General features: G+C 42.2%; 2 protein-coding genes across 2 annotated transcripts; both read right to left on the bottom strand.

Moving 5' to 3' along the window:
* Positions 1-522: 522 nt before the first annotated feature.
* LOC117442943 (uncharacterized) lies at positions 523-24,345 on the bottom strand. The gene is made up of 3 exons (XM_034078905.2): positions 23,889-24,345; positions 9,194-9,619; positions 523-3,112 (listed from the first exon to the last, which is right to left on the bottom strand). The coding sequence occupies exons 1-3, from the start codon at positions 24,073-24,075 to the stop codon at positions 1,953-1,955; spliced, it is 1,773 nt and encodes a 590-aa protein (XP_033934796.2). The 5' UTR covers positions 24,076-24,345; the 3' UTR covers positions 523-1,952.
* On the bottom strand, positions 12,590-14,556 carry LOC117442945 (zinc finger BED domain-containing protein 4-like). The gene is made up of 3 exons (XM_034078907.2): positions 14,079-14,556; positions 13,794-13,949; positions 12,590-13,533 (listed from the first exon to the last, which is right to left on the bottom strand). Exons 1-3 carry the CDS (start codon positions 14,527-14,529, stop codon positions 13,508-13,510), a joined length of 633 nt encoding a protein of 210 aa, XP_033934798.1. The 5' UTR covers positions 14,530-14,556; the 3' UTR covers positions 12,590-13,507.
* Positions 24,346-24,713: the final 368 nt, after the last annotated feature.

Raw genomic sequence — 24,713 nt, forward strand, 5'->3', positions numbered from 1 at the left:
TTTATATAGTTATGTCTATTATTTATTTGTGATGTTTAAATGTCTAATTTTTGTTTTTTTTAATATTAGGTTAATTAATAAAGAAATAATTTCAAGCAGACTTCCACATGTCTTGGTACTTCCTTTTTAAATGTAATTGCTATTACTTCGCATAGCCTCGCCAGCTTTATCAAACTTTACTGACAAAATAAACAGTTTTTAAGCTTTTAAATTAACTGTTAAGCTGTCACAGTTGTTTGGAGCTGCTGCCGGGTCTGCTTAAAAAAACACAACAACAATCTTTCTTATAATTCCCCTCACTGCCTGAACGTAGACACAGGTCCACTGGCTGACCACAGGGGGTTAAACAATAGCTAACGTTTATTAGCTAAACAGCAATAAGTGGTGGTGCACCAGGAGCTACAGTGCGGGGCACCAACAGCAATGTAAGATAGTGTCAGTGTTTCGGGTCGGAGCCGGATACCAGCTGAACAGCTTGTGGGACACAGCAGGAAGAAGTTTTAACACAGCGAGTCCTTCCTTTTCAAAAAGAGTTCACTTTATTAACAACGATTCTTCAAAAGCATCAGGATGAAATGTAACTCACATTAGCTAGTGATATCAACTAAACGATAAGAGGTCAGCCGTTGCTTTTTCTTGTTCAAAGGGAGATTCACTTTGGTTTTTATGTCTATGTTTTTGGTCACAAACTGAGCAACCAAATGGCTTCTCCCATGTGAATTCTCACATTTCTTCAGACTGTCTTTCAGGTGTAATCATTTCCCACACTCAGATACACCCATGGGTACAACTTCAGATACAAATGAGCACATAATGAAATATGACCCCCGGTTTGATGATTGACAGCTCACAGTACAATGGGGGCTCTCTACCCTTACCCACAATTTACAGTAATTCACACAGACCATCGCCTCTTTACTCTTCTCTCTGTGAGGAGCAGCAAGTTCAGCTTCAGAACAAAGTGAAACACAAACAATGGCATCAAATATTATTAATATGTCGGGTAGTAGCCTAATAGATTTATTTATTTTCTTCTCAGAGTGTACCAGAATGCAGGGCCGTCCCTTCCTACATGCAGATCACATGGGGCCTCATCTTGCGGAAGGGCCCTCAACTGAGCGCACCGTTATGCGGCGCAATTAGTGTAAGCGCGGCACAGTTTTGCCGCTGCGACACGGAGGGCCTCATCATATAACTTTGCGTGGGGCCACAAAATGGCCAGGGATGGCCTTGCCAGAATGTGTAGTTTATATGCTAGCATTTAAAAAAAATCTCCTGGAGGAGAATCCCCCCAGACCCCCCTGCTGGGGTTGGATTTTAAGCATGTGTGCCTTTTTATGTTATACAGTTCAGCTTTGATGCTTTGATGATCTCATTAAACTTTTTTAAAAGCATACTTTAGTTCTGTGAAGGGATATAAGGGATATATGCACGGTACTTCACTTTAATTGATTTTGTCTGCTGAAAAGCAAATAAGCAAATAAGCAAATGTCGGGTCACGATTTATTGACAAAGGAAAAAAGTGCATCCCGAGGCCTGGCCAGTTGAGTGTTTAACCGGAATAACAGATCTTTCAAATCACCACTGATTTCAGGGTCAGGAGAAGCTAAAGTCATGCTCTTGGCTGGCTCGGGCTCTCTGTCAGTGTCGCCATAAGTGTTAGTTATTTTTGTGTTATTGGAGCACAATGGACTTGTTTCTGTGCTTAATATTTGTTTTAATGCACATTCAGACTCGACTTAGAGCAATGATGTTTTAACACAATTCGAGCAGGTATCGCGTTATACACATTTACTGGGACTAACTCAAAGAGTTTGAACCTAACAATAATCAATGTCTTCAGGGTCAGGTTCTGAAGAGTCTCCAGAGTTGTCCTCAGTATCTGGTTGTAAATGTCTCTCTGGATCTGGGTTCCTGGCTGGTTCTGGTCCTCCACAGTCCTCTCCATCAGCTTATGTTTCCATGTGTTCAGCTGAGATTCTGGCTGGAGGCTCTGCCTCTCTGATCTCCTCAGTTTGAGTTTGATGAAGCTGTGAGGACTGACGACCAACACACTTATGGATTTTGACCTGATATCTCCGTGTGAATCTTTTGTCACAAACACTGCAGCTGAATGGTTTCTCTCCTGTGTGGATTCTCATGTGGTAATTTAAATGTCCTCTCTGTCCAAAAGATGTCTTACAAATAGAGCAGCTGAATGGTTCCTCTCCTGTGTGGATTCTCATGTGGTACTTTAAATGTCCTCTATGTGCAAAATGTTTCTTACAAATTGAGCAGCTGAATGGTTTCTCTCCTGTGTGGATTCTCATGTGGTACTTTAAATCTCCTCTCCGTCCAAAAGATTTCTTACAAATTGAGCAGCTGAATGGTTTCTCTCCTGTGTGGACTCTCATGTGTTTCTTTAAATCTCCTCTCTGTCCAAAAGATTTCTTACAAATTGAGCAGATGAATGGTTTCTCTCCTGTGTGGATTCTCATGTGGTCCTTTAAATTTCCTCTCTGTGCAAAATGTTTCTTACAAATTGAGCAGCTGAATGGTTTCTCTCCTGTGTGGATTCTCATGTGTTTCTTTACATTTCCTCTCTGTGCAAAAGTTCTCTCGCAGACTGAGCAGCTGAATGGTTTCTCTCCTGCACTACATCTTGAATCACAGACAGGGTCTTGTTTATTTTTCTGAGAGTTTGAACCTGGTTCTCTCATCTTCTTCCAATCAGCACTGTCTTCAGTGTCAGTTTCAGAAGCGTCTCCAGGGTTGTCCTTAGTCTCTGGTTGTAAATGCCTCTCTGGATCTGAGCTCCTGGCTAGTTCTGGTACTCCACAGTCCTCTCCATCAGCTTCTGTTTCCAGGTGTTCAGTTTGTCTTTGATGAAGCTGAGAGAACTGAGGTTTCTCTTCATCATCTTCACTCTTCACAGGGACAGGAGTTAATGTGGACTTGGTGATATTAGCCTCCTCCAGCCCTTGAAGCTGCTCTCCCTCCTGACTGCTCCAGAGTTCCTCCTGTTTCTCTTTAATGTGTGGGGGGGGCTCTGGGTCCTCCCGACCCAGACTGGTGCTCCACTCCTGCTGCGCAGGGGGAACCTCTTCTTTAACCACCACCAGCTGCTGGACGTCTGCAGGAAACAGGAAACACATATTCAGAGAAACTATAGAGTATTAGGGTTTAAAATCTTACCACGGTTAACACTTCTTTAACTTTGCAGCCCTTATCCATTCCTTATTTTAAATGCTTTTCCAGATGCCCTGGAGAGTTTCAAGACAACAGGTGAGTTAGTACTCTAGCCAATCTAAAACGTAGTTTCACTGCCGCTTAGCAAGGCGTCGGCCGTTCACGGAGTGTGAGGCCTTAGCCTTATAGTTTGTGACCTGTCTGCAGAGTCGTTAGCTGAGAACTGGTGTTGGAGTTTCTCAGAGTAGTCGTTTAGCATCTCTCTCCGCCTTGCTAAACCTGTACTTGGACTCATACAGGTGCATCTCAATAAATTGAATATTATCGAAAAGTGAGTTTACATCAGTAATTCAACTTATAAAGTTTAAATGTATACATCACATAGATTCATTACACACAAACTGAATTATTTCCAGCGTTTATTTGTTTTAATCTTGATGATTAAATGAAAGCCAAAATACAGCATCTCAGAACATTTTAATAATACATAAGACCAATAAAAAAGAGATGTTCTATTATAGAAATGCTGTCCTTCTGAAAAGTATGTTAATGTTCCTGCTGTCAGTAGGACCTCCTTTAGCATGAATAACGGCATCAATGCGGCGTGGCATGGAGACTATCAGTCTGTGGCACTGCTGAGGTGTGATGGAAGCCCAGGTTGCTTCACTAGCGGCTTTCAGCTCGTCTGCATTGTTGGGTCTCGTGTGCTTCATCTTCCTCTCGACAATACCCCATAGAATATCTACAATAATAATTCACAAAATTCTGACTCAACATTTTAACTTTTTCTAAAATGTTGAAACTCAACATTCTGACTTTTTTATGGAAAACTCAAAAAAAAAAAAAAAAATCACGTTTTTCTCCAAATCCTGACCTTTGAATAAAAAAATCTCTAAATTGTTCAGATAAACCTCAGAATTTTTACTTTTACTTAACATAAAACAATTCTGACAAATGTTCTCATAATCCCGATTTTTTTTTCAGAAAAAACTCTGAATTCTGACTTTGTTCTGCAAATCTCACAAAACATTTTTCCCCAAATACTGACATTTTCCCAAAATGCTGAATTTTTCAGAATTTTTCTAAATTATGGTCTTTTCAGAAAACCTCAAAATGTGGACTTTTGCTTAAAGTAGACATGTCATGCCTTTCCGGTTATGACCCGTCCCCTTGTGTGTTATGAAGGTTTTTATGCATGTAAACGGTGTGCAGAGTCACAAACCCTCAAAGTACATCCTGTAGCGAGTAAAACTCTAACACAGACGTATCTCCAACGAGGCGTTTTAGGGAGGTCTTTTGACCTCCCTAAAACGCCTCGTTGGAGATACGTCATTGTCCATTTGATTCTACCGGGTACAGCATGATGTCAACCCGTACCTGGAACGAAATGGACCAATCAGCGGGGGCTTAACATAACGGCTCCGCGGATTGGTCCATTTCGTTCCAGGTACGGAATTGGTAGTGATAATGACACGAAAACAGGACCCTTTACTCCAAGAAAGGGCAGAGGGGGCTACACTTGTTTCAAATTAACCAGCGCCTCCCCTAAATTTAATCTGGGTAATGTTTCCTCTGACTGGTGTAACAGCACTCTAGCAGGTAATATGGTAGGTCATTGGGCCAGGGGTGGACTTTACTATTATTGTGGCGGCCGACGGTTGTATACCAGAATTCCGGAAGCATCAATAGGACTTTGTGCAATGACCCGCCTCCATGTCCCTTTGACATTACTAGGTGACAGGTTAATCCCCCTCAATACGAAACACGTCTTGAACGGTCAGTTAGCTAACCGACGGCGAAGACACGTCTTAAACAAAAGAGACACAGGGGTCAACTTTGACCTTTCCAGTAACTCCCCTACTTACATTGACTCCATAGGAGTCCCTCGGGGGGTCCCCAATGAGTACAAATTAGCTGACCAGATCGCGGCAGGGTTCGAAAATATTCCTATCATTTCAGCTATTATTCCCATTACCCCTAACAAAAATGTAGACAGGATTAACTTTGTACATTACAATGTCCTCCGTTTAGCAAACCTCACTGGGGACGCAGTAGAAGGCCTGGCTGAACAGTTAGGGCCTACCTCCCTTATGGCTATACAAAATAGAATGGCGTTGGATATGCTTCTGGCGGAGAAAGGGGGTGTTTGCGCAATGTTCGGTGATATGTGCTGCACGTTTATTCCCAACAACACAGCGCCTGACGGCTCCGTGACTAAAGCCTTAGAGGGTCTACGCGCCCTATCTAAAACCATGCATGAACAATCAGGGATCAACAATCCTATAGAGGAATGGATGACAAACATGTTTGGTAAATGGAAAGGTGTAATAATGTCTCTTCTGGTTTCTATGGCTACTTTTATGGCCATTTTGGTGACATGTGGTTGTTGTTGTGTGCCTTGTATCCGCTCATTGTGTGTTAGACTCCTCAGTTCCACCATTGAGGGAAAAGCTGCCTCTTCCCCTTCGTACCAAATGCCCTTGTTGGCTTACGCGTCAGAGGGGGAAGAGCACGATGACTCAGCCCACAAGGACGAGTTTTTTTAACATATTTTGGTCTCCCTCCACTGTCATAAGAGGTTGTTATGGTGGACTGTTCCTAAAGGTTTAAAGTGCTTCTGATTGGATGTATATAAATGTTGGGGAACAGACAGTAGAAAGGAATGACAGTGGTTATGTTCCGAATGCTGTGTATAAGTTGATCTCTGAAGGTGAGATCAAAAAAGGGATTAAAGCAAACAGATATTGTTCTGAACGGTATTAAAGTAAACAGGTATTATCTTGAACTGTATTGAAGTGAACATGTATTATTTGGGACTGTTTTTAGTAATCCTATATATATAAACCTTCACACATACACTTTCCCTGACACCCTGACACACACACACTCCCTGACCAAGATACCAACACACACACACACACACTTTCCCTGACACCCTGACACACACACACTCCCTGACCAAGATACCAACACACACACACACACACTCCCTGACCAAGATACCAACACACACACACACACTTTCCCTGACACCCTGACACACACACACTTTCCCTGACACCCTGACACACACACACTCCCTGACCAAGATACCCACACACACACACACACACACACACACACACACACACACACACACACACACACACACACACACACACACACACACACACACACACACACACACACACACACACACACACACACACACACACACACACACACACACACACACACACACACACACACACACACACACACACACACACACACACACACACACACACACACACACACACACACACACACACACACACACACACACAATTGTATGACTACGGCGGGGCGGGAAATGTAGCGTTGTACCTACACTTCCTACAGCGTAACCTGGGACCAGGGCCAGTCGCACTGGTGTTATAGATGTTGGCCTAGGGCGCCAGATCTGGGAGAAAAATAAATGTTTTGACTGTTGGGGCTCATCCTAATTTTCGGCCTTGATGTAACAACATTCATAATTAAGTAAATGTAACACCCTTTTCATCCCGGTTACACTTTTCATTTGCCCTGTACGATGGTCGCTGTAAGTGATGAAAATGGGGGATGTTGGCTTATCTGGCACCCGCAGCTGAGAGCCAAAGTGCGAGTGAGCGTGGGGGCGAGCGAGGGAGAAAGGGAGGGTGCACCGGTACGCGCTGTTGTTATTAGCATCTGGTGCTAGCTGCTCTAACGGATATTAGAAGAAGATGTTTCTACAATGATGTGGAGGGAGAGTCCTCTCCAGTCAGACTGAGAGGCTGATAACTTCAGCTCAGGACTCTAAAGGACTCTTGAGAGTTTAGATAGTTCACTTTAGTCTAAGTTATCTCAGTGGGTCTCAAACGTTTTGATCACAATTTATGTAAACACTTATTTCCAAGGCACTCCATTATAATTATTGGGATAAAACAGGTTTGAAATCATTCCAATGTATACTATAGGAGAGTAAACCAGACATATCGTTTTAAACTGGAGATAAAAAAATATGCATAAATAAAATAGTAAAATAAGATATGAATGAACAACAAAAATAAAACACGCTACATGTATTTGTTATTGGCTATGGTAGGTTATTGTTTATGCTCACATACTTATTTAATTATTAAAATGTAAGCCGATCTTTTTCATATGGGTGTTTAGAGTTGTACCCCCTAGATCTAGTCTCTAGTCATTCTGCTTAAAGTGCACCAGATTGAAGCATTTTACTTTAAAATGTTCAAACATTTCTTCCCGGTATGCCTGAGAAGGCAGATATGCTTGTTTTTCTCAACAAGCATACAAGGGGGGGGGGGGGGTTCCAGTTTAAAAGTTGGACTGTTGCACTGTTGTAGCTTCAGTGGTTCTCAGGTTAGTTACATAGCAGTGAATATAAACAGACTGATTAATGTGAATATTACTGTAAACTAACCTGTGTAAAAGTTTCTCGAATAAATGTAATTGTTTTGGTGGAAGAAGCATGTATCATTTTTTTACCCTGCCCCTCAAAGAATCGGAATTGAGAACCGTTAAGAACCGGAATCGAAAAGTAGAATCGGAATCGTGGAAATTCAAACGATACCCAACCCTAGTCGTCACCGTCGATGTTCTCTTATGCTCCAACACACAGTTGCACGGGGTGCAGAATAGTTTCCCCCCACTTTCGTGCAAGACATCGGGGAACTGCTTTGCCCGGTCTTTAGCAGAAATGTTCGTCGGTAAATGAGATGGATTAGATTTTTTCATCTTGGTGTTTTCTCTCTCGTGTGAGCTCCACACGTTCACTCTACGGTGTTGTTTACCTTCAGTGATGCGCGAGTTGATGACGTCGCGTCATCACTTCACATCAAGACTAGTTAACTTTTTTTTCTCTCAACTTTGTGTGGAAAAATGCGGGGATTATGCGCCCTTTTGATAAATATGCGGCCTTTTAAAAATCTGGGCCATTTTGCTGATTATGCGGTCAATTCTGCGATCGCAGAATCGCGTTTTTCTGGAGGGTCGAATTAGAGCACAATGGACTTGTTTCTGTGTTTTATATTTGTTTTAATGCACATTCAGACTCGACTTAGAGCAATGATGTTTTATCACACTCAGAGCAGGTATCACGTTATACACTAACTGGGACTAACTCAAAGAGTTTAAACCTAATAATAATCAATGTCTTCAGTCTCAGGTTCAGAAGAGTCTCCAGGGTTGTCCTCAGTATCTGGTTGAAAATGTCTCTCTGGATCTGAGTTCCTGGCTGGTTCTGGTCCTCCACAGTCCTCTACATCAGCTTATGTTTCCATGTGTTCAGCTGAGCTGCTGGCTGGAGGCTCCGTCTCTCTGTTCTCCTCAGTTTGAGTTTGATGAAGCTGTGGGGACTGACGACCAACACACTTATGGATTTTGAACTGATAACTCCAGGTGAATCTTTTGTCACAAACACTGCAGCTGAATGGTTTCTCTCCTGTGTGTATTATCATGTGTTTCTTTAAATATCCTCTCTGTGCAAAAGACTTCTCACAGACTGAGCAGCTGAATAGTTTCTCTCTTGTGTGGATTCTCATGTGTTTATTTAACTCTCCTCTCCGTGCAAAATATTTCTTACAAATTGAGCAGATGAATGGTTTCTCTCCTGTGTGGACTCTCGTATGTTTCTTTAAATCTCCTCCATCTGCAAAAGATTTCTTACAAATTGTGCAAATGAATGGTTTCTCTCCTGTGTGGATTATCATGTGTTTCTTTAAATTTCCTCTCAGTACAAAATATTTCTTACATACTGGGCAGATAAATGGTTTCTCTCCTGTGTGGATTCTCATGTGTTTCTTTAAATCTCCTCCCTTTGCAAAAGATTTCTTACAAATTGTGCAGATAAATTGTTTCTCTCCTGTGTGGATTCTCATGTGCCGATTTAAATTTCCTCTGTATGTAAATGTTTTCTCACACAAAGAGCAGCCAAATGTATTCTCTCCTGCACTACGTCTTGAATCACTGACAGGGTTTTGTTTATTTTTCTGAGAGTTTGAACCTGGTTCTCTGGTCTCCTTCAAATCAGCACTGTCTTCAGTGTCAGGTTCAGAAGAGTCTCCAGGGTTGTCTGCTGTCTCTGGTTGTAAATGTCTCTCTGGATCGGAGTTCCTGGCTGGTTCTGGTCCTCCACAGTCCTCTCCATCAGCTTCTGTTTCCACAAGTGCAGTTTGTCTTTGATGAAGTTGAGAGAACAGCTGTTTCTCTTCATCATCTTCACTCTTCACAGGGACAGGAGTGAATGTGGACTTAGTGATATCAGCCTCCTCTAGCCCTTGAAGCTGCTCTCCCTCATGACTGCTCCAGAGTTCCTCCTGTTCCTCTTTAATGTGTGGGGGGGGCTCTGGGTCCTCCTGGTCCAGACTGGAGCTCCACTCCTGCTGCTCAGGGGGAACCTCTTCTTTAACCACCACCAGCTGCTGGACGTCTGCAGGAAACAGGAAATACATAAACTGAGAAACTGTAGAGTATTAGAATTTAAAATGTAACCACGATTAACACTTCTTTAACTTTGCAGCCCTTATCCATTCCTTATTTTAAATGCTTTTCCAGATCGGTCGGCCGTTCACAGAGTGTGAGGCCGTAGCCTTATAGTTTGTGACCTGTCTCCAGAGTCGTTAGCTGAGAACTGGTGTTGGAGTTTCTCAGAGTAGTCGTTTAGCATCTCTCACCGCCTCGCTAAACCTGTACTTGAACTCATACAGGTGCATCTCAATAAATTAAACAACATGGAAAAGTGAGTTTATATCAGTAATTCAATTTATAAAGATTAAATGTATACATCACATAGATTCATCACACACACAAAGTGAATTATTTTCCAGCATTTATTTGTTTTAATCTTGATGATTTTAATAATACATAAGACCAATACAAAAACTGATTTTTTATTAATATAGAAATGCTGTCCTTCTGAAAATCATGTTAATGTGTATGCATTCAGTACTTGGTTGGACCTCCTTTAGCATGAATAACTGCATCAATGCGGCACAAATCTCTATTTCAGCGTGATAAGCCGATGAACTGCTGCCTTTGTGCATTAACCTGTTTTAACCCTGAGCCTGTTTTTCAGGTCTCAGGCTCGAAAATGACATTCCCAGAACAAATGACTATATATTTTACATTACATTGCATTTAGCTGACGCTTTTATCCAAAGCGACTTACAATAAGTGCGTTCGACCAACAAAATAAAAACTTGAAAACAGAATCATAAAGTACATCAGGTTTCATAGAGCAAAAACATTTCAAGTACTACTCAACTGGCTTTAGGTAAGCTAATGTCAATGGGGAGCTCATTCCACCATTTGAGCGAGGATAGCAAACCCACGTGTTTTTGCTGATGGGAACTTGGGTCCCCTTCGCAGCGAGGGTGCAGCGAGCCGTTTTGTTGATGCAGAGCGGAGTGCACGTGCTGGGGTGTACGGTTTAACCATGTCCTGGATGTCCAAGATTATAGCCTGAGGGGCTAAACTACCAAATAAAATAAAACACCAGGGATACTTAGCTCAATCAAAGTAGGATTTGCCTCCTCTTTGCCTCCCTCGTGACTCCAGCAGGACTCCTTTGTTTTTGTCAGTCTTCGTCTGTCTGACGCTGAAGCTGGCGCTCCAGGAAAGTGCTACCTAAAATGGACACCCGATTGCTGAGTTCTCACAGTGGGGCCACGTCCCTTTAATTAGTTCACTCTCTGCAGCTGGTGGCCCTCAAAGGGAAATCTAGACTGGCTCCCTCCTGAGTTGTTATTGTCTTCTCAGTGGCCCAATGGTTTTACAATTACATTAAACCCCAAGTTGTAAAGTTATGAGTTTAACCCTTAATGCAGTTACACCTACTCAATAAAGCGCTTAGTATTCTACAAATATTTAAATCAAAGTTAACCCTAGCAGTCAGTTAGTTCAGTTTTAAGGTTTCAGTCAATTACTTGTCCCAAGTTTCTGCCTGACAGATACTGTAGCGGTTTTGAGATTTAAAATCACAATTTCAGTCAGATCAACTACAGAGCATTGATACGGAGCACACACACTGAAACAGAGAAGTCTAAAAACAGAATGTTACTCACACAATTCTAGAAGTCACCAGTTGTTATCCTGTCAAAATCGAGTTGCACACTGCATATCTTCCCTTTCAAAAAGGGGTAAATTAATAATCATTTTTCTCAAAGCAATGATAAACCTTTGAGTTGGATGTAGAAAAGTCACAATCAATATAGATGTTGCTTATTTTTAAAGTAAATTCAGATTGAACATAGTAAAAAAATGTAAAAGAATTATTGTGTCCGTCCAAAAAAAACAACAGCAATTATCGTGAAAACCACCCTTGGATGATGGGATAGACTAAAAGGTTTATGAATCCAAACTATAACATAATAAGTACCCTGTATCAAGTTTGATGCAAAACAAGTGAAATTTTAGAGACATTTAGAAAAGAAACCCCATTTCTGGGGTCATTTGGGTGCATTTTCCATATCTCTGGCCCCCCTCATTCGATTTTGGAATGATGGATTATCAGTAATCATTTCAAAGTGACACACACATTGGATTAACCTTCAGTAGCGTTTTTATCGTTTTAATGCCATTGAACACGACTTTTGATCAGAACAACAGCTAAGGTAAGACGATGTCCCGTGAATGCTCCGTAATGCTACGTGGTGTGATGTCTGGTTTTTCTTCCCATGTCGCGAGTTCTATCTCAGTGATGATATTTATATGTCTGGAATCTGTGGAATCTCAGCTTCCTAATCGATATCTTGTTTGTACAGAGCCGATAAGTAATAAGGGTATTTATACCTAGAGTTCTGTGCTAAGTGTGTTAGCATTTTTTCGCTCAGGGCTAATTTAGATGCTTCTTGTGAGACTTGTTTTGTTTCGGTAAAAATAGTTCATATCGTCAGTTAGCTGAGTTTCTTCCCGTTAAGTGGGTATAACACAATCATAGGTTTTTAAATGTTAAGAAGCCCCGAGACAGTTTCGAAAAATAAAAATAACAGAGCCCCCGCTAAACAGGTTAAGGTTTCTGTCAGGCCCCCCCTTTGGAGGAAAAAAAAGTCAGGACCCCAAACACAAATAGTCAGGCTCAGTGGCGGCGACAGAGATTTATTTTGAGGGTGCTGTGGGGTAGCTTGACGTTTCATAGAGGGTGCTCAAATATTTAGGGTTTCCCATTAATGTACCAGTCGCTACAGTGGAATGTTCTACTGCAACAATCCCCACGTATATACACAGTGTACCCGCGACTAGGGATGTCCTGTTCACTTTTTTTTGCTCCTGATCCGATCATTTGATTTTGACAATCTGCCGATACCGATTTTTCCCGATCCGATCTTTATGCAATGCATTAAGAGAAGGAAAAAATCATTCAAGTTGTCCCTTAAGTTTATTTTTTTATTGAAATGACCCATTCTATCCAACATGGATAGCTTCACAGCAGCATTGGATCAAAAACCAAATAAAGCTTATCAGTGGTTCACCACAAAATAACCATGTAAACAAATTGAGTGCAGATAGTGCAGTAACAAAACAAAAATAACTGTATTGGAAAGAGGTAGCTTGACTAGCTTCACAAGTTCACATTCAGTCACAAATAATAAAATACAAATTTGGCTTAGTGCAGAATTCTAGCCTTAAGACTAACTAGTCTAGTATTAATGCAATGAACAACAGCAGCTTAACATAACATGTTAACATAACATGAATAAACAAAGTATTATATTTCCATCTTACTGGAGTAACACAATTCAAATATAAAATGTAAACAAAAACATGAATATAAAATTGCAAGGCACTGTTTTTTTTTGTTTGGTTTTTAAATCAAGGGACGGTCAGCTCTTGAATGTGAGATGCACTCTTACTTCTTACTCACTCTCAGGCTTCACAATTAAGTGGAGGTTTTTTTTAAGAAAAATCAGCATCTCTACCCTGTCAGGTGAGAGCCGGTTCCTTTTCTCATCAAGGACGTTGGACACTGCACTAAAGTGTCTCTCACTGTCCACAGAGGTGCAGGGGGCACAGAGAAACCTGGTTGCAACAGCAGCCAGTGAGGGGAACCGTGAAGCATTATCTTTCCAGTAGTGTAGAGGATTGCTTTTCCTAGGGCTGGTTTTCTCTGAGAGATAGGTCTGTACCTGGACATCAGCTGATGTACTCACAGACCGGGTCTCTAGCTGATTCTCTTCCAAGATCTCGTCCAAGACGCTGCCCAGGCTGCTGCTTGCTTCTTGGCGTGGTGTCTTGCGCATAGGCTCTGCTGCTTCTGGCTCTTCACTGGCAGCCCTCTCTATTTTCGCCACCTCCAGGATGAGGTTATCCGTGGCAAGCCTCATATTGTCTGACTTTGTGAAGAATCTGAAAATAGATAAATGTAACAATTACCCACACAACAAAGAAAAACATAAGACAAGACACCACACAGCACAACAGTTAAGTCAGGCAACTGCCTTACTTCTATAAAAATCTAACAGACCTAAATTTAAAAAGGAAAGAAAAATAGAAATTGGCTTGAATAATGAATACTGGACTGGTGGTTGGTTTGATATACATAATTCATAACGTAATAGATACAATTATAATAGCATTGAAATGGTACATTAATTTACTGTACTTGCCTGTCTTTGTATCTTGATCCACTAGAGTGGCAATGCTGTACAGTGGCTCCTCCTCTACCTCAGCAAAGCGGGTCTCCACTGCCTCTAGGAGCGTGCTCTTCATTGTTCTGACTCCCTGGTCAGTGGTCTTCTCCCGAGAGAGTACACCTTTGAGGGCTGTTTGAATGAATTAAATGAATGGATGAATGGTTTATTTAGAATATAAAATAATTATAGTAAAATAAAAACATTTCTATTCTTTTATTTAAAAATATAGAAAATTATTATTATTATTATAATAACTACCTTTTATTGCAGGGATGACATCAGCTGCAGATGCAGTGTGATTGCTCACATCCCTCGTGAGTTCCTCAAATGGAGCTAACACCTCAGCTGTCTTCTCCATCAGGGTCCACTGGTTGGCTGTCAGTGTGGCTGGCAGGCTGTAGTCAGCTGCATACACAGAGAGAGCCCGCTTTTGCTCCAGGATGCTCTGCAGAATGTAGAGGCTGCTGTTCCATCTCACTTGCACGTCCTGCTGTAGACGCTTGACGTCCATCTTCAGATCCTTCTGGATATCTCCCAGCCGGGAATAGGCCAACGGGGAATGTTTGAAATGTCCAACAATTGTCCTCGCGGTGGCCAGTGCGCCTATGACGCTGCGCTGAGACAGCAGACCCTCATGCACAGCAAGTTGGAGCGTGTGCGCGACACAGCCCACACTCTTTACTTCCAAATCATCCATGGCTTTCACCATATTCCGCGCGTTGTCCCGCAAAATGACATGGACCCGTGGCTTATGTAGCAAGTGTATCAGCTGTAATTAAATGAGTGATATTCAGAAGAACTAGGAACGACTATGGAGCTGAATGTGTGTGAAAAATACAACTGAAACCAGGTATGCGTTACAAAATAGTTGTATTCAAGATAACAAGTTCATTCAAATTCACATGATTATTTTTCAGGGGCCCAGTAAAGGCAAAAGACAACAAAAGAAAAGCTTCCGGGGTAAAGTTAATTAATTTCCGTTTAATCCTACTTCACCATGTGGCAGCTCGCCATCAAGGTCCATGAAAGGTCATCAGGTGCGGCAAGCACCTGGCAAAAGCAAATATATCCAAACAAAAAAACCTGACCTGTAAAAGGTCACAAGGAATAATTAGTATCTTCCCTTTGCGCATTTAAATACAAATAAATCTCTTAAATAAAATAAATACATCTCTTGTATAATACATCTCAAATACATTCCTGGTTTAATAAATCTCTTAAATAAAATAAATACATTTCTGGTTGTACAACATTTCTATATCCATTTCTATACAAAACATGAATCTGTTTACATTCAGCCAGTAAACAACAAAGCAATACCTCAGGGCTGATAGCCAAAAGCCCACAAGGTTACACTTAAAGTAATTGGGATCAGTGAAGACCCATGCATAAGATATTTCTACTAGCAATACTATTAGCATGCTAACCGCTAGCTTAGCAGCTAACGAGAGCTATCTCAATGTAGATTTCCTATTGAAAATGCTAACCGCTAAGCTAGCGGGCACATTACACATTTTAAATACATTCTACCAATACAAGACTCACCGCTGATTGCAGCAATTGTCACCAAAACGTTAATCTGTTTAGGAATCGTGGAGGAATCCCTGTGTGTAGTATGTAGCAACCAGCATCACAACAGACCAGTAAAGGAAACGGAAGTGACCTGGCTGCCATTTATACTGAGCTACGGAAGCCTGCTAGGATTGAACCTGGGTTACACTTATCTATTCCCCAACTGTTAAGCATCCCCTCGATCGCCTCTCTCACACGATCTGCTGTGTGAGATCCGCGAAAGTTCTGAGCTTGCAAGGTCGCATGTTGCAAATTAAACTGGGAGTCGATCCACTGTGCAGTGAAGCTAAGGAGTGACATTGGACACACAGAAGAACTCCATATTTCTGTGATAAATCCGAAAGCAAGCACGTCTGTTAACAGGGCTTGCAGGTGACCACGAAGCTTGTTGTGAAGGGCAGGCAGAGCTTTCTCTGTAAAGTAGTGACGAGAAGGCAACTCATAACGTGGCTCCAAGTGCTCCATGAGACGGCGAAACCCCACGTTCTCCACCACAGATAACGGCTGGTCATCCAACGCGTTATTTTGTTGGCCTTTTCACTGTTCTGGGGCAGTTTCTCTTTCCTTTTAAACGTCTCTGAAAGTGTTGGTTGTTTCAGTCCCGTTGTTACCCGAGTGGCCGCTTTGTACTCGTCGTGTTCTTGGCGGTGTTTGTTTCTCTGGTGGCGTGTTATATTGGTCGTGTTGAACGTAGCTGTTCTTTCCACCACGCGGAACCTCCTCCTTGCAAACATTGCATCGAGCTGTTACACTGCCTTCGCTTTCAATTGTAAAATATTTCCAAACTCCTGACATATTCTCTGTCTGTAATGTTCTCGACTCCGGAGTAGTGTTGTCACGATACCAACATTTTGGTTTCGATACCAAGTCAAGAATTGCGATTCCGATTCTTTTTCGATACTTTTCTTAAAAAAAGGGAAACACGGAATATCGGCTTTAAAATTAGGAATAACAGATGATTTTAGCAGTCAGAACAACTAAAGCAGCAGTGTTACTAAGAACAGAAACGCCAAAGAGTCACATCTAATATAAATATATATAAAAGCATTTATTTTAAATTGTGTAGCAGTGAGTTTAACATTTTGGCAGCACTGTTGAGCATTTTGAAAATGTATTTTCATGCCTCTGTGCAAGGCTTAGTCTTTCTATCTGTATAGCCACTGGTGTAAAGTAACTAAATTCATAAACTCAAGTACTACTTGGGTACAATTTTGAGATACTTGTACTTTATTTAAGTATTTCAATGTTTCTTTTGCTACTTTGTACTTCTAATCCACTACAGTTCAGAAATAATGGTGTACTTTTCCTCCCCTACATGTATTTAATCCCTTTAGTTACTTCACAGATCTGGATGAATGATGTGAAATATAATCAAGTGTTAAATCAGACTTTAGTTCCACCTGGAGTGAATCCTCAAGCTACCCTGCAGTCTACAAAGTACTTCAGACTAGCTGCTAGGGGTGTAACGGTTCACAGAAGTCACGGTTCGGTTCGTACCTCGGTTTGGAGGTCACGGTTCGGTACAACAACAAAAAAGCAAAAAAAAGTCCCAAATGCATAATTCCAGGTTTGTTGTTATTTATGTTTGAACAGTAGTGCAAGTTTCAGTTTAAAAATAAAGAACTCTGACATTTTGAATAATTAACTGTATTAAACAGTTAAAAACAAACCACACACAGTACCACACACTCAGATGGCCATAGTATCTATAATGGCTGATGTCAAACAAAAAGGTTTCATCAAGCTGTAGAATTAAAAAGAATGTCTTGAAAATATTACATCAAATAATAAGAAAGTGTTTCAAGAGCGCAAAGTCGTTGAAAAACATATGCCAAAAGCTTCCGTTATTTATTGTTGGTCTCTCATGTCTCTTGGCTTCTTAAAAACAGCGGGGATCAGCTGTTGAACTGCTGCTGTCTTTTGCCGGGCTCCGGTGATTGGTAAACCTGGGTGATGCCTTCCGATATGATTTAGCATGGTTGGCGTGTGTTTCTATTAGCATACCGCACCGCTATCGAACAACGCCGACACACCGTCCTCGTCCGATCCACCTCTCGCACACCTCATCGTTATTGTAGTCCACAGGGAACCCGAAATGTTCCCACACAGCTGATTTAAAAGAAGCAGGTGGGTTCTAGCTCCTGTGTGTTATCTGAACTCACCATACTAACTTTTCTTCTTCTTGTATTTTGTTCGTTTTGTTGTTGTGTTTCTTCTTGTTCTTCATTTGTTGTTTAAGGGCGGCTGGCAAACAGCTTTTAGGCGCAATACCGCCCCCTGGAGTATATATAGTGTAGTGGATACTGCCCTGAATTACTTTTTTCCCCACTCGTAAAAAAAAGGCGTATTCGCCGTGTGACTGCATGTGCCGAACCGTGACGTCCGAACCGTGACGTCCGAACCGTGACGGGACGGGACGAATACAGATACCGTTACACCCCTACTAGCTGCACCTCCACCAGCTTTGAGAACACTTTCATGATCAATCATTATAAAACATATCAGATATATTATTCTGAAATGGACCAATCTGAACAACGACTACTTTTACTGTCGCTACTTTAATACTTTTACTTGAGGAACATTTTGAATGCAGTACTTTTACTGTAACAGAGTATTCCTACACTCTGGTGGTGCTTCTAGTACAAGACCTGAGCACTTCTACTTTTACTGTCGCTACTTTAACTATATTTTGATGATAATACTTTTGTACTTTTATTTGAGGAACATTTTTATTGCAGGATTGTTCCTACATTCTGGTACTACTTTAACTCAAGTACAAGACCTGGGTACTTATACTTTTACTCAAGTACAAGATATATACTTATTATGGCTGTCAAACGATTACAATTTTTAATCAGATTAATCACAGCTTAAAAATTAATTAATCATGATTAATCACCATTCGAACTATGTCCAAAATATGCCATTTATTTATGTATATTGTTGGGAATGGAAAGATAAATGAAAGCAGGCGGATATATCAATTTAACATACAGTATCTATGTTTATTATAACGTTTTTCTGCGTGTCAAAATGAAAGACAACCCACACACCTATCAATCATCAAACCGTGGGGTCTTAATTCATTACGTGTTGATTTCTATCAACGGGGGAGTACTTCAGGAAAGTCGACAGAGGGGGGGGGGGCTAGTGGAGTACTTCGTGACCACAGAGTGTGAACGTTGTGATCAGCTGTTTCAGCGCAGTTCTCCAGTGAAGGGGGGAGTCTCCCTCCGCAGCCGGTTGGCGTAGTTTTGGCACAGTTCCGTTGTACAGACCGACGTTAACAGCAGCCCTGTCTGTACACACGGAGACCGACTCTGTCGTCCATGATCTAAACGCCTTCTGGAAAAGCTTCACAAGTACGTCGGTACGCAAATGCGCTTTGTGACACAAGTGACGGTACGCATTTCAGATTACGCACATAACCTGCGTACCAGTTATGTGCACCCCTGTACCAGAGCCATATTATTACTATTATATGGCTCTGCCCTGTACTACAGCAAAAGTATTCTCCGTCGGGACTTTCTGCAACAACACCACGCCGTTATCAAAGATGTTCTATTGAGAAGACGATCACTACGTGACAAAAGTTTTCAAAACCGTGGCTACTGAAATCAATCTTACTAACTGCTGTCTGTGCAATTTACTCCGCGCGAGTTGGCAGACTTTATTTTTATTTTACCACCTCCGTTTATAGCCTATGAAAAAAACTAATAGAAAACGAAGGCTAAAACTAACGTTAGCAGATAGTGATGCTAGTTTGCTAGTTAAGCTAGCTCAACGATAATATTGCGACAGAAACACTTTTCAGTGCACATCACGCTCTGCCGCTCCGACAGGGAGCTCTGCTCTGAACACCTGAACGGCCCGTTCACAGACTACTGGCGTCTTTTTTGTCAACAAGCCGAGGAGCAGCGGCAGTTGCACTCCCACTTGCAGCCATGCTTCTCGTTTTCTCACATGCTCTGGCAGCTAGCGCGTGGCCGCGTGCACGAGAGAGGGGAGGGACTTAGAACGTGCTTGAGAGGAGCGGGACTGCAGGCACGGCTGCAGTGCAGGGAGTGGAAGCAGAGCGCTGAACACACACGGCCCTTATTAAAACGGCGCTTTTTCACGGGAGTACTTTTCCCCGTCATTCTTAAAGTACCGATACTAATGAAACGGAGGAATCGTGGTACCTTTCAAGTATCGGTACACCGTGCAACACTACTCCGGAGTCACCAGCTGAACGTAGCCTCTCGTTAGGTTACTGCTACTATTAGACACTACACCATGCCCACTCTGTTGCCAGATTTGAGAGAAATAAGCAACCAGGTCTTGGTTGCTTATTTCTCTCAAATCTGGCAACAGAGTGCCCAAAAGACACACACATACATGATGTTGTGTAATTATAAACCAAAACTAAGGCCTCAGGATGACTTTAAGACGTGAACATGGTCATTTTAGTTTTGTAACATTAAATAAAATAATTTAAAAAAAAAAATGTAAAAAAATAATTCCCGATCCCCGATCTTTTGAAAATCACGTGATCGGCTCCGATCCCCAATCACGTAATCGGCTCCGATCCCCGATCACGTGATCGGGACATCCCTACCCGCGACTGTTACAATGAAGGCTCGATAATCAGCTCGCCGCATATTAGGGCTGTGCATCTTCACTGGTCTCACGATTCGATTCGATTACGATTATCCTGTCAACGATTCGATTCGGTTCGATATCCCGGTGCATCACGGTGCATCACGATTCATACCAATGCGTTGCATCCTCAATTTTCTATATTACTGCACATGGCTTATTTTTCATCAATGCATACATGCAGTAAATACATATGAACTCTCTTTTTATTATTTAGAAAGTGCTTCAGAAATCAATAACATAAATGTCTTGACATTAATTTATAAACCAAAATAAATGAATTGTATAGGTCTAGCCTCCGTGTGTGAAGTTGTTCCATCCTCAAAAACAAAAAGCTAATGCTTCTGCAGTCTAGCTGCAGCTTCTAGCAACAGTCTTCTGTTAAGAAAGGACACTGAATGTCCTGAATGAGGCATCACACACAGGACTTGAGTCTGAACACAGCAGACAACAGGAGGATTCACAAGAGCATATACAAACAACATACTGCATGTGGGTGCACACTTACATTCTCTGTCTTACTGTTACATAAATCCCATGAATGTATGAGATTAAATTAGCTTCATTATATCTCAGTGATTAAGTGAATAACAAAGTTTCTATCGGGTCACTATCAGCATGTCACTCATTATTTTCAGGGAGGGGGCGGGGCTTGGAGGAACGGAGAGGAGACGGTGATCGCGGAAGCTTTTTTCCTCCTGCCTTCACAAACTTTACACACGTATATATCATCTGCAAATTGCTAGAGGACATTCATACTTTGCAATCCAAGACTTAATTAAATCCACCAAAAACCTGACATGATTGTAACGCGATTATTTTTGAAAAACATAAATCCCTGTCACACTCCGTGTCGCTGCGGCTCTGACACGGAGTGATTGAGAGCGGGTCCTGCTGTCGGTTCTGGACTGGTGTTCTTGTGTTGGTGGATAAAGCCGACTGCTCCGTGTTGCTATGCCGCTGTCACGTCTGTTCCCTGATCTCTGCGTCACCGACCGATTTGATATTAAAGTGACAGAAAAAATGTTATAGTAAAGCCGCGGCCGGAAAATCAGGAAGCAACGTTACTACTCTATAACCGATTATCTTCCGTCCCTGCATCGAGACCGAATCGTCCACGTCCGCATCGCAATGCATCGTAGAAACGATTATTTTCAACACCCCTACCGCATATAGGTCAGTGTGCGAAAAAGTACACGTCCCACCGTCCGGGACGTGTTATTTACAATATCGGACAAGTAGATCTTTCAATTGACTTGTCCGGCGGACAAGTGACGTTTTTCGGCCTGATTTATTGACAAATTATTGATACATTCAGTTTACAAAAGGCAGAACTCATTCGCAAATTGTCCGTGTCCGCCATTGTTCGTTTAGAAATGTTAGTTTCGGTTCTGCTTGTCGATTCCTAAGGAAATGCATCTCGCCGCTTTCTGTACAGTTAGACGGGGGCGGGGCGGAGCTCGGCGGGAAGTGTAGCACAGTGGCCGGGTTGGGAAGCAAAACTCTGTTCCGAGTAGGATCAAATAACAATTGTCCGGTACCGGGATTAATAAGAGTTGTGAGGACAGGAGGCGAGGCCGAGCCCCGCGGACTGCAGCTCTCTCTATGCTCCGTATCAGCTGATCGCTGCACGGTGCCGCTCAGCGTCTCTCTCTCTCTCTCTTTCTACACACAGCAGATCCGCTGCCCATTTAACAGCCTCATCTTTGTCAAACTTTCTTATGTTCTTTCTCTAACACATAATGAAGGTTATTAAGCGTTAATGTTGTTAATAGTGTCCGCCATTTCTATTATGAAGTGAAGCAGCCTCCCTGTCTGTGTCCTCGCGCTGTCCTCACATCCCCGGACCCCCAGACTCGGAGGAGCAGGATGTCAGTATTGTTTATGAAGCAGGGTATAGAAAGTACATTATTGAAATGAAAATACTATTTATTTACTTTTACAAACAGTGAGCAGCTGGGCAACTGCTGCATGTGTATTGCAGGACATGTGTAAGCGTGCAAGTGTCTTTGAGTTGTAGAAAAGCGCTAGGCCTATAGGCTATACATCTAATGTATTATTAGGTTTTGTGCTATGTGTTGGACATGTGTGGTTGGACTCTGTCTCACAGGCAGGTTGCAGTGTAACATCAGAGGAGACTGGGCCAATCGTACATTCTCAAACTGCACCACTTAGAACTAACTAAACAATGCAGAGAGTATTTTTATATAATTGTATTCAATAACCGTAAGAAATTCAACAGTATGAAGTGATTTGTAAATAGGAATACAGATTTGACTTAATGTTTTCATAAATATATTTTTCTCCCAGTTTGTCATGGGACTTATTTTTTCCCTCTCAAAGAACCGGAATCGAGAACCAAAAATAACCGGAATCGAAAAGCAGAACCGGAATCGTTAAAATCCAAACGATACCCAACCCTATGTGTGATGTATTAAAATCTTACCGCTCACTTACGTTAGCGGTGTCGTAAAAACCGTGGGAAAATGTAAAATACGATGACGAAGAAGAAGATTCCAGTGACCCCAATTTTTGTCCATTCTGGACAAGTGAAAAATGTATTCGGACAAGTACATTGCCAAACTCACTTGTCCATGGACAAGTACTCTCTAAAAACTTTTTCTCACACTGTAGGTGTAAGCAGGGGTAAAGTGCTATTTGTATAGGTGGTGTGTGGACCTCACATAGGGGGGTCCGGGGGCAAGCTCCCCCGGGAAGATTTATTTTTCCCAGCAGCTTCTAATGAAGCCTTCCCCAACTCCGGGGACTTCCGACCCGGGACGTCGGGTGGCAGTATACGCCGTGAAGTGGTTTGCGGCCTGCCAGTAAACCCAAAGCAGAAGAAGACGAAGTGACGTCAGCGGCTTCATTTGTGTAATCTTCCCTCAGGGAAAAGTACTCCGGTGTGAACGCGATCGGCTCTTAGTTCCATAGGAGATCTAAGTGCTGGGAACTAAGTACGGCAAAGTACTTGGTGTGAACGCGGCTATTGTGCATGTCCAAGGAGAATAAGTGGATCATTCCAGTTTCATTAAACCACATTATTTTGCAACAGAGTTTTTGATAACAGCAAGTACTTTTTTGTAGCGTGTCACACAATATGCAAAATGCCAACACCCTTTCCGAATAATCTAATTTATTAGTGATTTGAACAAATGTATTATTGGGGTAGGTTTTGTTTATCAAAATTGATAAAAAGGGAGAAACTGTTGGGGGAATATCTTCCGAGGCCCATAGCTGTGACCCAGTTTATCAGTTTGTACTGACCTCACTGAGCACACGCACCTGTAGCTTGGCTGCTGTGCTCTCACTGGTTTGTCTCCCTGTTCCTGCCCGTTGGCTCAGCTGATAGAGGTGCTATGGTTTTATCTTGTTCTGCACAATGTTGATTATTCTCTCAGAACCAGCTAAATACATGGGTCTGGGTAGAGATCCTCAGAATTGGTTTGGAATCCGTTGTGGCTCGTGACACGTCTTGTGAATTCTCCGGCCGAAACTCCAAATAAACCGTCAGTGTTTGTCATCAAAGCTCCTGCTCTCCCCGTGTCTCTCTGAGTCCTGTTTCCAATTGCTTCAGAAGTTTCCATCACACAGGGTTTTCTCTAAACTGGGTAACAGGGGCGCTGCACCCTCTTACTCTCAGTGTGCACCCTCATACCAAAATGCAGATCTCCCCCATAAAATGTTAAAGTGATGCCAGAAAAACAATATGTTCATAAAAACACGGTATAATTACTCCAGAAATATGAACATGGAGTCAAATAGAGCGTCAGGCGGCAGAGACAGCTATTAAGAGTCTAACGAGTTAATACAGAGTCTAAAGAGTTAGAGAGAGTGAATAACGAGGGAACAGACCTGCTCTGTGGATCTGAAGCTGAGGCTGTAAAACAGCGTCCAGTAGTTTCCGGTGTCTCTCGTTCTCCTGTCTTGAACGAGACAGTTCCTCCTCGTACTCTGCTATCGTTCTTTCAAACAGAACAAAGATGTCTTCAGCAGCCTCAGTGAGTCGCTGCTTCACCAACGAGAGCAGCACAACACTCATGTTTACTAAATCAACACTTCCCGTTTCTCTCACTCTGTGTGGCTAGCGTGTTACCAGCTAGCATGCTAAGCTAGCATGCTAAGCTAGCTTCTAGAGTCCGAGCTAAAGGCTTCAGAAGAAAGAGCACAAAGTCAGAGGTTCATCCAGACACACAGACGATGGATGGATCGGCTGTTCGCACACACTTCCTCAGGAACACAGAGAGAGAACCATGGATGTAGCGAGAGAAGCGAGAGAACCCACGAGACGCGATCTGGTTCCATTAGAAAGAGCGAGACCATCACTTCCGGTGCATCACTTCTTCTTCTCTCGATTTAAAGGCTGATTGGAAACAACTTTAAGGTGCATGCCGCCATCTGCTGTACAGAGTGGGTATCACCGTATCACCATATCATCACTTGTGGAATTATACCAGTGGAGGCTGTGGCGCAGTGGATTATTAGAGCGTTGGTGTTCGGATCAGGGGAGCACAGGTTCAAATCCCACTGCAGTCAGTATGTCGTGTCCCTGAGACACTTCACCCCAAATTGCTCCTGTGGGGATTGCCCGCAGTATTGAGTATGTAAGTCACTTTGGATAAAAGCGTCTAACAAGTAACATGTAATGTATAATACCGCTGTATTTACGTTGTTTTATTC

The sequence above is a fragment of the Pseudochaenichthys georgianus genome, unplaced genomic scaffold (assembly GCF_902827115.2).
Source record: "Pseudochaenichthys georgianus unplaced genomic scaffold, fPseGeo1.2 scaffold_508_arrow_ctg1, whole genome shotgun sequence".
NCBI classification, from domain to species: Eukaryota; Metazoa; Chordata; class Actinopteri; order Perciformes; family Channichthyidae; genus Pseudochaenichthys; species Pseudochaenichthys georgianus.